This window comes from Lissotriton vulgaris, chromosome 6, assembly GCF_964263255.1.
Source record: "Lissotriton vulgaris chromosome 6, aLisVul1.2, whole genome shotgun sequence".
Taxonomy (NCBI): domain Eukaryota; kingdom Metazoa; phylum Chordata; class Amphibia; order Caudata; family Salamandridae; genus Lissotriton; species Lissotriton vulgaris.
This window is the reverse complement of record NC_141694.1, coordinates 942,606,888-942,620,983: the sequence shown is the minus strand read 5'-3', so window position 1 is coordinate 942,620,983 and position 14,096 is coordinate 942,606,888. Positions and strand designations below refer to the sequence as shown.

Below are 14,096 nucleotides of genomic sequence, written 5' to 3'. Positions count from 1 at the left end.
TTTGCTTTCTTTCCTTTGGTTGAAGACACCAGCCTTTACGTGCTTTGCCGTCATTTGTAGTCACTCCTTTGTTGTTACTTATACTTTGAACAGGAGTGCCTCTTAACCCTACCTCTCTTGTTGTTAACAAGTATTCTTAATTTAAACCAGGTTATGGAGATCTGCAAGTGAGCCATTCTTACTCTAATGACGGCTAAATAATTTCGATTGTTGATTGTGGTTGGTAGTTAGGGAGCCAGCTGAGTACATAGTGATGATAGAATATACAAGATCACTTGTTCCAATAGGCAGCTGAAATCTGAATAATTTGAAGATGGGATAGAAGGAACTGCAGCAGACTGACACAAAGAAATGAAGTAATCTAATCTAGAGACCAGAACCATGTATACATCTCAGGGAGAAACTGAATGCTTTATTTGACCTTAAGAAGTGGAAAGCAGGTAGCTGAAAACATATGTTCTTGGACCGAAATGTGGGAGTTAAAAATGATTCCCACAATGAAACTTGAGGACCCAGGAGATGGGTCTAAACAGTGAGGAATTGCTGAAGATTAATCTCTCGGTCTAAGAAACATTAAGATGTAGAAAATGTCCATTCATCTAGATGGAAATGGCACATAACTTACTTTCTAATGTCTTGCTCTCTAAAACGAAGAATACCCTTGTCCTTTTTCTTTTGATTAAAAACCATGTATTTGGTTTGTAGAGTATTAATTTCCACAGCATGTGAAATGCAAAACAGGTAGAACTTCTTCTGCAAAATCTGTAGACCATTTTATGTTTTAGACATGAGCAGGATATCATCTACAAATAATAATGCCGGAACCTTTGCAGACGCTATTTGCCGGGCGTCATTTTCACAGTCTAACAAATGGTCGATACAACCATTGATGAAAAACAAGAATAGAGTGGGTGTCATGACCCAGCCTTGAAGTACTCCTCTCTTGACATGAATCTTCTCTGTCATATCACCATCATAGCCCCATCTCATATCTGCAAAATTATGTATATTTAATTGGATGGTTATAGGTAGGAGGTGGGACTAAGAACTTCCCAAAGGTTGGGTCTCAGGCCTCACTCAAAAGTGGCTCCTAAGCCAGCAAATGCAACATAAGAACTGCTTTGTTTCAAATCCACTATCTTCCATTTAACTACTAGGAAGCAGAGCACATGGTCAATCATGCCTGTTTTTGCCCTAAAGCCACTTGTAGATGGCTTAGGACGCCATTTTCTAACATCCAGTCTTGGAGTTTATCTAGAATCTGCTTACTTAAAATCTTTTGTAAATTATCAATCAGATTAATAAATTGACAATTCTGCAGATGACTCCAACTTTCTTTTTTAAATATTGGGATTATATCTGCACCTTTCCAAGAAACAGGTATAAGCGCTCCTTCAGCTTTGGCATTTGACAGTTTGTTAATGTAAGGGGCCCAAATCATGGCTTCAGAACAAAACAAACCAGCAGGTATTTTCGCAAGACCCACAGCCTCCCCTTTCATTCGGGTCTCTGTAACTTTCGGTATGCCCTTAGGGATAGGAAGAGGGGTAATCTTTCCAGCACAAGTTGACACACATGGACTACCTGGGTACAGCATTTGAAAGCAACTGTTTTGGAGATAATTATCATACAGCTGCTTAAAGTGATCTGTCCAGTTACCAGTCTCTATATGGACCTCAGGCTTTGTATAATCTTTGCTTCCCCTGTGTGGCAGTATATGCCGAAAACCTCTAGTGTTCTTCGATTTGGTAACATGCAACAGATATCCCCAGATTCTAATCTCCTGATTTGCCTTGCTCTTTCGAATATTTTTTTGTTGACTAGCCTGCATTCAGCTATCCTGTCTTTTACTTTTGATAGCCGAAATGAGTGCATTCTTAGGTGCCCTTACGTCATTGTTAAACCATTGTTGAGACTTCAATACTATGCTTTTACATGCATTTTACTTTTTGAAAGAAGAGCCTTTGTGAAAAGAATGGGGTTTCAGTGAAAACTTCTGGTTTAATACCCACTTCCGCGACGGAGTCATGGCAGGAATCAAATGGCTATACATTCCTTGGATGTTATGCGGTTTGTAAATGTTCCATCTGTTGTTAGAAACTACAATAGTATCCCTTACAGAGGGCACAGGACTGACAGAATCTGAGTTGTTTCAAGTTTAAATATTAGCTGGTCATGGTCATTCTCCAGCCTCTGGAGAACGGACATATCTAGGATTTCATGCCATAAGCTCAAGTCCAGGAGGATATAATTAGTATTATTCCTACATTCTCCTCTTCTAACGGTAGGCGTGGCAATGAGGTCAGAATGACTATTACCAGCCCTTGAGACATGATATAGTGTTGTGTCCACTAACTGTAATGTTACATTCAAATCTTTTCTAACAGGTTTCATTAGCAGGGGCATTCACAAAAGCTCATTCTCATCTTCTATAAGAGTATTAATGGTCCTATAAGCTTCAAAGGTAGTATTAAAATTCCGTGCAATGATTTTCTGATGAGTGTTACAATGAGCGTAAGAAGCTGGCTCTGTATATGATATTGCCACTAGGTGGTAATTCCATGCAAGGCGTCCATGGGTTCCCCGAAAGTCTCAATGCAAAACCCAAAGTGCTCTATTTCTCGTAGTGTGGGCGAGCAGCCTTAGGCCTAACACAGAGGAGTGTAAGACATTTATTGCTCAATAGTGATCAAAAAGGAACTCATGACTCAAGAAGGAGATCCAGACCAATTTAATAATGTTGTTTATATGTTATTTTAAGACCAAGGTCTGTGCATTACAGTGGGTCCGAATCACAGAACTAACAAGACAAAATTCTAAACTTACTACTTTTGGTATTCACAGAAGGCATTTAGTAGTTGTAAAGTTAGGATTTTGTCTTAAGTCTGTCTTAAGACTGTCCTAAGTTTGTCTTAAGTTTGTCCTAAATTTGTCTTAAGTTTTGTCTTAAGTCCATCCTAAGTTTGTCTTAAATCTGTCTTAAGTCTGTCTTAATTCTGTCCTATTGCTTTTGGTATTCACAGAAGGCATTTAGTAGTAGTAAAGTTAGGATTTTGTCTTAAGTTTGAATAAAGACAGACTTAAGACAGACTTAAGACAGAATCCTAACTTAACTACTACTAAATGCCTTCTGTGAATACCAAAAGTAGTAAGTTTAGGATTTTGTCTTAAGTTAGTTCTGTGAATCGGGCCCAGTAAGTATGGTTCTAATTACAAGTACGTTCCAGGGTTCAGAAGTTTGAGAGTGCAAATTTCAGAGCAGTTCAATATTATCCTTTGGAGGAAAACAATTGTGTGGTTTAACAAGTACGTATACCACTTATAGTTCCAGTACAGTCTTCGGGTGTCTCAGCCCAACACTGTGGACAATGTTGGTCGTGGGTGACTGAGGGCACCCAAAAGGTGTGAGCTTCAGTATCTAAGCCGAGGTGGTCAATACTGACGATGATAATTACCCTTGCGGTCTGCAGAGAGTAATGTAGCAGGTTGGTTTTCAGCAGGCTGCCAACACAGTTACCGTCACGTGAGATGGAGGAGTTCTGCCATCATCTGACCATCACAGAGAGGTCACTGTAGGGCGTTAGTGCAAAAGGGACAGGAGGAGGCTGGCAGGACCATTTGCAGGAGGCTACGGGCTCACGGGCACAGGGCTGGGCACAGCTAAGGTTGTGGAGCTGAGAGGACCCTTCAAGGTCGTGGTGTCTGTCCTACTGTGAGGTGTTCTTTTGAACCTCTAGTCCGAAGGGAGATTCTTGGCACTTTGGTGAAGGTTGAAAGGTCTCAAGGGTTTATTGGAGGCCTTGCAGAGTTTCTGGAAGCACGGCAAGCCCAATGGTCGAACCTGTGGCATGTGACAAGGGTTTGCCAAGTTCTTCCTGCAGGTGCTCAGTTCCTGCGCCCCCCACAGAGGCAATACGGCACCTACAGATAATGAACATTTAACATCTAACGTTTTGGGCATATTTTACAGTTGGGGTCACAACCATCAGAGCTACTTGCACTAAGTAATATGTTGGTGTTTGGGCACTTATGAACCCAACATCCTGTAAATTTAATCAGGCAAATACCTTAAAAGAAACTTAACCAAACGCAGTGTATGTATGAGGGAGGACACCTCCCTACCGGACACGGTTACACTTGGCGTATACCGACTAACTCATAAAAACATAGCAAGCACCTCAGGAGGTGAGGTACTAACAGCCAGATTCATCATCCAAAATTGCGATCGCGATAGCTGCAAATTAGCTATTGCGATCGCAATCCAAAGAAAAGCAATTCATGATTGAGAAAAGTACAAAATTGCAAAATCGCAAAAAAAATGCGAAATCGCAAAATAATTCGCAGAATCCATGAGGAACCCCTACAGCGATTCGGAAATAGCGAGAATCCATGGATTCTGTGAAATATTTTGCGAACTCGCTAAATAATCGCTAACGCAATTCATGAAAAATCGCAAATTGCAAAAAATCAGAAAATCGCTATTTGCGACGCGAAATTTAAGGAGAACCCAAACCAGGTGAAGAAATTGAAATGAAAAAAAAAAAGCCACAGGTGCAGGCCTGACCAAACACACTTAAGGAGACACAGTAGGAGCATGAGGACTCTCACAATGCCAGGACTCTACATGGTGGTCAGGCGGCGAAGGGTCCAGGCTGCAGCAAGGAACAGATGCAGAATCCAGGAGCGAATATTCCGCCAGCGGATCACCCTTCTCGGCCAAACTGCGGAGCAAATCTACTCCAAGTACCACCTGAATGGGGCAATGATCACTAAGCTGATCCGTGACCTAGACCCCCTGATGCAGCACCCAACACGGAGGACCAATGCCGTGCCCACCCATGTCCAGGTTTTGTGCAGCCTGCACCTCCTGGCCTCTGGAAGCTTCCAGGGGGTAGTTGCCGTTGCAGGGGGGATCTCCCAGAGCACCATTTCCCGCTGCCTAAGGAGTTTCCTGGAGGCAATGCTGACCCGGCTACACCATTACATCACATTCCAGACCACCCAACAGGACTTGAATCAAACCAAGCTTCAGTTTTACAACATTGCGCAATTCCCACATGTAATAGGATGCAATGACTGTACCCACATCCACATCTGCCCACCTGCACAAACAGAATACATGTACCGAAACCGCAAGTCCTACCACTCCCTGAATATCCAGATGGTGTGCAACGCTAAGACAATCATCACATAGTGGCACAATACCCGGGGAGCACACATGACTCCTTCATATTCCGGCACAGCGGCATGCACACAAGACTGGCCAGGGGAGACTTTGGCGAAGGACACCTACTCCTACTAGGTAAGTACTTATGCCACCAAATCCTACATTGTGACCATGTAACTGCGCATAACAGGCACTCACCCTCTGCTCCTTTCATTCAGGTGACAGCGCCTACGGTCTCCGTGAGTACCTCCTCACCCCATACCTCAACCCTGCCACACCACAGCAACGGCGTTACAATGCTGCACACATACGCACAAGAAATTGTATTGAGAGGACATTTGGCCTTCTAAAGAGCCGATTCGGCATACTTCACAAGACTGGTGGGGCCCTCAAATACGAGCCTGAGGTGTGCTGCCACATCGTGGCCGTGTGTGCAATACTCCACAACATTGCTACCAAGCGCAGGATACCTGTAGAGATCTCTGGCAGGGAGTCGGAAGCGGACAACCGCCAACCTTCACATGTGCATCATGCACGCGGGGAGAATCCTGCTGAAGGACACAGGTGCCGCAACCACATCACAATGAACTGTTTCTAGTGCACCCACACCCCTAACCCGACACTTCACTCATGCATGACAATTGAAATAATGACATGAGTCAGATGAATTGGTATTGGAAATATATTATTGTTTTCTTCACAATAATGTGGCATTGTTTTTTACAGTGACATGAGAGCCGTATTGAGTTATACAACCCCATGTATGTATGGAGGGCATGCTTGCATCATCAGCATGGCCCTGCATGGTAGAAAATGAATTGTCAATGGCGCCTCCGGGCGGACGCTCCAAGTCGCCTTTCCACCTCTTCCTCAGCATTTGCCCGTGAAGCAGCAGTGGGCCTGGTACTGCGGCAGGGTACTGTCACAAGTGGCAACGATTGGCTGCTGTGGGTTGAATTGGCCTCACTTGTGTCATCACCCACACCTGCCTGGCCATGGCCAGTCGACTGCAGACCCTGCACTGCAGTGGTGACTTGCTCCAGTGCCCTAGCGACATCCTGGCAGCATTGCACCATTTGAATTTGCATGGCCAACGAGCGTCGTGAGAGTTGGGAGGTGGCATTCCCTATTATATGGTTAGACCGCGTGTACGCAGACAGGTGGGTCAGCAGCTGGCGGTGGCGCCGCCGGTTGACGTCCCGCTGGGTCAACATGGCCTCGGTGTTTGCCTCCACTGCAGCGGTCATCCTCTCCATTCTGTCAGACAGCTGTCCAACATTGCTTGCAGTTTGTGCAGCTGCAGGTGAATGACTGCAAGATGACGGGCCTGCTTCTGGTGTATGCGGAGCATACGCTGCTCTAATGACATGCCAGGTACACGCACATTCACCCCCTTGCCTGCGCGTGGTGTTGTGTTGCGCGCCTCCCTCACCAGTCCGCTGGACTGTGTTCTCACAGTGGCTGTGCGCCGTGTTTGTTTCCGTGCTGCTGCTGTTGTTGGCAGTGCCACTGGCGTGGGCATCACACTGTGTGGTTGTTGCGCGCCTGTTGGTGCTGAGGTGGCCCTGTCCACAGGGGCAGGTGGTGGTAGTACTGATGGTGCTGCTGTTTGCCCTGATGGTCCTGGTTGAGTTGCAGGATGGACGTCTCCCTCGGTGTCCTCAGGATTGTCATTTATGTTCAGGGCCTCACTATCAATGCTGGGTTCTTCAGCGCCACCTGTGATGTAAAGTGGACGTTGATTAATGACATGCATCTTGCACATGTAAGGTTGCTACATGCATGCAGGCTAGCATTCCCTGACTGGCTGTAGGATTGACTCTCACTGGACCGGTCTGGCTGTATGGGGCTAGATGGAAATTGTGGTCAGACTACATGTCCCACAATGCAATAGGGCTTTTCTGGTGTGCATGGACTGCATGACCGGGGTTTCTAATGGGTAGCTCTGGGGTCATGGCCATTGTTAGGGGAAATGGCACTTACCTTGGGATTCTTGGGTGAGTCGGGAGGAGTCCAGTCGGGTCACCCCCACGCATGCCTCGGGATTCAGGGTGTCCTCCATGAGGTCCTCCAGTGGGGTGTTGAGTGGTACAGTGGGCTCTCCTCCTCCTGTTGCAACACGCTACCCCAGCCTCTCTGCAATCCTCTCCTTGGCACGCCCTCTGAGGTCGTACCACCTCTTCTTTAAATCATCTACGGAGCGCTGGGTCACTCCCGCGGAATTTACTTTGGCGTGGATGCGCAGCCAAATCCTTCTTTTGTCCGCCTCAGGCACCCTCCTTGAGTCCGGTCGTGGTCTTTGCTCACTCCCTCAATGAGGTATTCCAATTCTTGCTCAGAAAACTTTATTTTTCGTTTCCTTCCTGAGGAACTGCCCCCTGCTGCTTCCTGGGACATTTTCTGCAGTGGGGTGTCTCCTGATTTTGAGCTGGAAGTGGTCTGGAGTGTAGCTCTGGACAGTGCTGCTGCCTCTTCAGGCTCAGAATGCAGAATGAGGGTGGTACCTGCCTGCTTCCTGGTTGTGATGTCATCAATGTGCTTGAAATACGACTTCCCGTTTTTGCGATCTCGCAATTAGCGAGATCGCAATTTGCGATTTCGGTAATTGCGATATCGCAATTTCAACACGGAAAACGACCGATTCTGCGATTTTTCTGCGTTTTTGGGGAAATCGCAACCGGCAATTGCGGCCGATTGTGATTCGCTTTTTTTACTCGCTGTTCATCATGAATCCCATTCTGCTATTTCTAAATTGCAATTCGGTATTTCTCGCAATTTAGAAATCGCAGATTTTGGGTTTCATGAATCTGGGGGTATGATCTAACACAATCAAACCTGCAATAAAATCATCCCCCACAAACTCAATTGCTATATAGTCATAAGGTTCCAAGAGTTCAGTGTTATGCTTTACAAAAAATACAATGTCAGCTTAGAAGTCTAATTAGCAACGGTGAACACTAAGAATCCAATCAATTACTTTGTTTTTTAAAAAGCTCTTTCCTCGAGGGCACCATTAGGAAGCTTTGAAATGTTTTTTATGAACACACTGTTTATTTTTTAAGGGGAATACTAGAATACCCATATTACTGATCATTACTAAAATTTATCTGTTGATCAATAACATAAGTATTAGATTCTTTTTGATATAAGTTACCGCTGCACTCCCGATGATGTAAATCCCTTTCGATCGGTGGGGGGATTTCCCCTGAACAGATCTGGTTTGCAACATCAAAGAAGGGTCAGAATCCCCTTTTGGTGGCCCAGATATCCGTACTAGAAGTACAAATTTAGTTTCAGGGTCCTCATGTTGGTATCATTTGACTTTTCTGGTGGCCAATGCTGTTGACTACTCAGCAGTTCAGTTAGATTAACTACAATGTGTTTTAGTTCATTGATTCCCCTCTCAGTTCTTTCACCAGTACAATAATCTCCAGGTCTTGGGGTATAGAAAAATATTTTTGAAAGCCTCCTGGTGTAGCCACAATAGGTGATGATACTTTCAAATTGTCCTCTAGTTGATTATTTGTTTCATCAATCGATTATGGGATAAATGTGTTAGAACCTGTTATTTGTCAATAGTTGTTGTTGGTTACTAGTATGATTGTCAGTATAGGCGTCTGCAGATTTAGGGTCTAGAATTTCAGAAGCCAAATATTTTGGTGGCATTACACTTGGCTTGGTCCCCCTACTCACTTTTTCAATGTTTTGCCAGCTTCCTTCCTTTTATCGCAGGTTTCTATACAAGGGTATTAGCTGTAAGGATAGATTCCGCATTGTCAATAAGGTAATCAATATTTTGAACTGCAGTTTTCCGCATCATGTTTACTGACTTTTTGGAGTGGGAGAAGACCTGAAAGCCTATTTCCTGCTTTTCTGTTCCCCATTACAAGTTTTACACAAGCAGGCTTGTGGTAAAAAAAATAATCAAATAACACCAATTTCAAAGGTCAGCAGGCAGCAGTGAAAAGCAACAGTAAAAACTCCACTGATCTGAATTTCTCAATGATCAAATGCCACAATAAGACATTTCTTACAAAATACTAGGTAACGTGACTCCAGAATCCGGATATGCATTTAATACAATAAAACCAGTGTTATACCTTGTAATGCCTGTACGTGAGAAGAATTTGTTGAGGTAAACATTCAAACCAACCGGATGACTCTGCCCTGCCTTTTCCTCCCTCTGAGAGGTGTGGACTGGCCTGCACGATGTCCAGACTTTGGCCGTTTGCGGACTGTGAGCATCCTGTACAGGACAGGCAAGTGAAAGCACTTTATAGCGCAGGCACCAAAGAAGGTATCCTCCTCATCCCTCCTCATTACCCCACAGCAGACTGACCTGGGACTCGTTGTCCCTTGCTCAAGTGTCCCATGCATCAGGGCAAGTAAAAGTGTTTTATAGTGAAAGCAACAGGAAGGGCTCCTCTTAACCCCTCATCCTTCCTTAACTGCAGAGTGACCTGGCTCCAGGGTCCCATGCAGGAGGCCAAGTGAAAGTGCTTAATAGAGCTAACAACAGGAAGTGCTCTTCCTCACCCCTCCTCCTTCCTTAACTGCAGCGTTACCTGGCTCCAGTGTCCCATGCAGGAGGCCAAGTGAAAGTGCTTAATCGAGCTAACAACAGGAAGTGCTCTTCCTCACCCCTCCTCCTTCCTTGACAGCTGAGTGACCTGGTTCCAGCATCCCATTCAGGAGGCCAAGTGAAAGTGCTTAATAGAGCTAACAACAGGAAGTGCTCCTCCTCACCCCTCCTCCTTCCTTAACTGCAGCGTTACCTGGCTCCAGCGCCCCATGCAGGAGGCCAAGTGAAAGTGCTTAATCGAGCTAACAACAGGAAGTGCTCTTCCTCACCCCTCCTCCCTCCTTAACTGCAGCGTTACCTGGCTCCAGTGTCCCATGCAGGAGGCCAAGTGAAAGTGCTTAATCGAGCTAACAACAGGAAGTGCTCTTCCTCACCCCTCCTCCTTCCTTGACAGCTGAGTGACCTGGTTCCAGCATCCCATGCAGGAGGCCAAGTGAAAGTGCTTAATAGAGCTAACAACTGGAAGTGCTCTTCCTCACCCCTCCTCCTTCCTTGACAGCTGAGTGACCTGGCTCCAGCATCCCATGCAGGAGGCCAAGTGAAAGGGCTTAATCGAGCTAACAACTGGAAGTGCTCTTCCTCACCCCTCCTCCTTCCTTGACAGCTGAGTGACCTGGCTCCAGCATCCCATGCAGGAGGCCAAGTGAAAGTGCTTAATAGAGCTAGCAACAGGAAGGGCTCCTCCTCAGCCCTCCTCCTTCCTTGGCAGCAGGGTGACCTGGGACTGGTAGCCCTTGCTTCAGCGTCCAGTATAAATGCAGCTGCTCTACATTCGTTCAATTTAATTTAAAGAACATTGGCCAATGAGATTAAGATGGTTTCTGTCTGTGCCATGGATGGAAAGCTGAATAATGTAGCTCTATGCAAAAACAAATGGTGGAAAGCCGCTATACCCATGTAGAGCCTAGGCTACCAGATAACAAAACTTAACAGTAGAAAGGGGCTCTAGAAGGACCTATTAAATGTTTTGTCTTCAACAATAACGCTATTAATTGGTATTGGCTATAATGTTGCATTTTATCATATTGTATTGTATTTGGAACTTGTTTGTGTGCAAGACCCTAAAGGACTATACTCTCAAACATACAGTTGAGGGCTCCCAAATGCAGGACACATGCATCTCAATAGACAACTGCTGGGGCCGTTGACTCTCAGGTCAAAATAACATTTATTTATCCAAGGGTGTGCCTGCGTATTGAGTGAGTGATCCTGCGGGAAACCGCAAGTCTCAGTTAGACTTGACTCACAAGTGTCTCTGTGACTAGCTAGGAGTTTAGTCCTTTGCGGTCTTACACACCCTTGTATATCCCTGAGGAGGATGTGAACAACAGGGCCAAAATACGTCGACTATGCATATACCATGAAGCGTGCTGCAAAGATTTACAAGAACAAATTGATTGTGGACAGTAGTTTCTAATTTATTCATTCGGTGGACACATCAGATTTTGTGACAGTCTCAGACTTGAGCAGATTATCTATAGAATGCTCACAATTTAAAATGTTGTAATGATCATCTCCTGATGGAATCATGCTTATCCAAGGATTGTATACAAATGTTTACATATCATTTTGAGACTCAGTTAATGAATTCTTGGTATATCTGCGGTCCTAATTATTGTATTTTCTGAGAGATGATATCAATAAACTTTTAAATCACGTAAGATAAAATGCAACAATATAGCCAGCAGCAATCAGAGTGTTATTGATGATGATGAAATGTTTTGTTGGTCCCACTAGAGTCTCTTTCTTCTGTTTCGTTGTGATATGGTTCTAGAACGATATCCTCCAAGTAACTGGAAAGCTGAGTATTCAAAAAGCTCTCCAGAATTTTAGAGGGTATTAAAAGAAGTGAGATGCGCGTATAGTTGGTACATTCTATAGCATCAGCAGATGTGTTTTGCAAAGGGAGAGCAACCAGGGCTTTCTTTCAGGCATCAGGAATCATATGGAGGAAAGTGGCAGATCACAAAAGCTTACTGATATAGGAACAATTGAAAGGACTTGGCATGAAATGATTTTCATAAGGCAAGGGGAAAGCAGGAACAGCTGTGGCCCATGCAGCTAAGAGTGGTTGGGCGGGGGTCCGGGTCAGGGGGGATTTTGACAGACGATGACGAGGGAAAATTAAATAAATAATTAATTTTCTCTCTTCATCGTCTGTCAAAATCCCTCCTCACCTGGCCTCACCACCCCACCGCTCATACCTACCTGAACGGTCCAGGGCTGAGCAGGAAATAGGAAGAAATTGAGAAAATGTTACTTTCTGGTTTGAGTGAAAATGAAGAAAGATAGGTTTAAATATGCTGATTTGTGGGAAACACCTGTTGTGCCAGATCAGGAAAGTTGGTTGAAGAGAGTGTATGTAGTATCTCAAGAATTGTTTGAATGAGGAAGTCAGAAAGTTCGACCACAAGTGCTGGGAAGAGATAACTGCTCAAGAACACAACTAGCAGAGGCCAAATATTAAAATATTGCAATCCTCTTCAGTTTAATACTCAAAATGTTTGCTGGATAACTGATAAAAAGCCACATGAACAGTTCAAATTAGTTTTAGGTAATAAATGAGTTTTTCCAAGTAGGCGGCACTGCTAATCGTATAATACGAGGTGTGTCAAAGATATTTTCAATTCTTACAATTAAATTTAGCAATTGAATATTCAGGAGAATAATATGAAGCAGAAGGCCTTCTTCGGCAAAATACTACTTTTAAAAAAGTAATCTTGGTTTCCATAGCGTGTGATATCCACTTGTTGAAAGTAGAGACACCAAGTTCTGGGTTACCCAAGAAGTCAGGATGAGTCTTATCAAGAGACAGCGTTAAGTACAAGCTCTAAGTAACTGTGAGACTATAGATCCTCAGCCCTAAGACTAAAATCACCTAAAATCTGCCATAATTGGAGTTGACACAGAAAATGAAAACAGGCTCTAAAAATGTCATATGAAGTTTCGGAATAACCATGTTAAAATAAATACGTTGAAATTGAATTATGTGTTTGTAAAACTCAATAAATTGCAAAAAACAAATATTGGTCGTTTTAAGACTCAGTTGGGCTAATGTTCTCCAAAATGATTTAAGCATGTAGGATAATTGTCCTCCCACCTGTGGACCGGGATACCAAAATGAAGTCAATTATCCCACAATAATTCCTGTAAATGTAATTTTAACACTATACTCATGAATGTAACTCTCAAATTATGATGATGTGACCTGATTGGTTTCCACTTGGACAAACACACACTTTCAATGGCATGAAATTGAACATAACAAAATAAACACACCCCTTTTCACTCGACAAAATTTTCTTAATCTATGTAATTTACTCATTATGGAAATAGTTAAAACTATTATTGCTGTAACAAAACAAGCTGTAATAAAATAAGCTTACCCGCATTTTTGCAAACATGAGCTCAGCTTCTGAGGTAATTCTGGGCTGAAGGTTTACTGCTTTTTTAGTCTGTTCCCGAGTAATTGTCTGAAGTTAAGGGTAACAAGTCCAATAGTTCACTATTCACTTGCAAACAAACTGCCATCTTTAACATCCCAAAATTAAAGTCTGCAACTACTACAACAACAGCATTTGCAATCTGAAGTGCACCTCTGCCATTAACGTTATACTAAAGGTGATAGTGAGGAAAAAAACATATGTACTCACACAATGGCTATAAATGATAGACGTGGTTCTTTCTTACTGTCTCAGCCTGACTAACAGACGTTCTTGAAAACACATCTATGGAAAAAAAAGGATATACGTTTCTCATGAAGATAAAACATGCTTCTCTTTATGTGTACACAGGCTCGATCTCCTAAGCCAATCATAACACAGCAATGCAACGTTGTGATTGGTATGAGAGCTTTCCCACTGCTAACCAGTGCTAAAATGCTGCAGCCCTGTCCCTACAATATGGTAAAATTGACCTACATCTAATTGGCACATTTAATTTATTTGAATCTCCCTAGTAAATGGTACTAGATATACCCAGGGCCTGTAAATTAAATGCTACTAGTGGGCCTGCAGAACTCATTGTACCCCCCATTAAAGTAGCACTTTAAAACATGTCTCAGGCCTACTCCTGCAGTCTGTAGTGTAGTGCTGCCATTTCGACCTGCCAAAATAAACCTTTTGCCAGACCTAAACCTTCCTTTTTTAATACATATAATTCATTCTAAATGTAGGGCCAAAAAGCTCCTAGGGTAGGGTGCATGGTATTCAAAAAGTATTACATGTTTACTTAAGTTTTACATCTTCTTACAATGAAAAACTCCTAATATTGTTTTTCGCTGTTGTAAGGGCTATCTCTCCCATTGGCCTATTTACCTTCAATAAGTGCTAACTTTGGACTGGGGCC

The 14,096-nt window shown here is 43.6% G+C and overlaps 1 protein-coding gene across 2 annotated transcripts in view; it reads right to left on the bottom strand.

Annotated features, from left to right (window-relative positions):
* Nucleotides 1-14,096, bottom strand: part of LOC147708237 (uncharacterized) — a 787,595-nt gene that overhangs the window by 717,604 nt on the left and 55,895 nt on the right. For both annotated transcript variants that reach the window (XM_086926981.1, XM_086926982.1), the window contains exon 3: nucleotides 13,136-13,214. In XM_086926981.1, coding sequence (XP_086783107.1) covers nucleotides 13,136-13,214 — 79 coding nt within the window. The remainder of the gene's footprint in view (nucleotides 1-13,135; nucleotides 13,215-14,096) is intronic.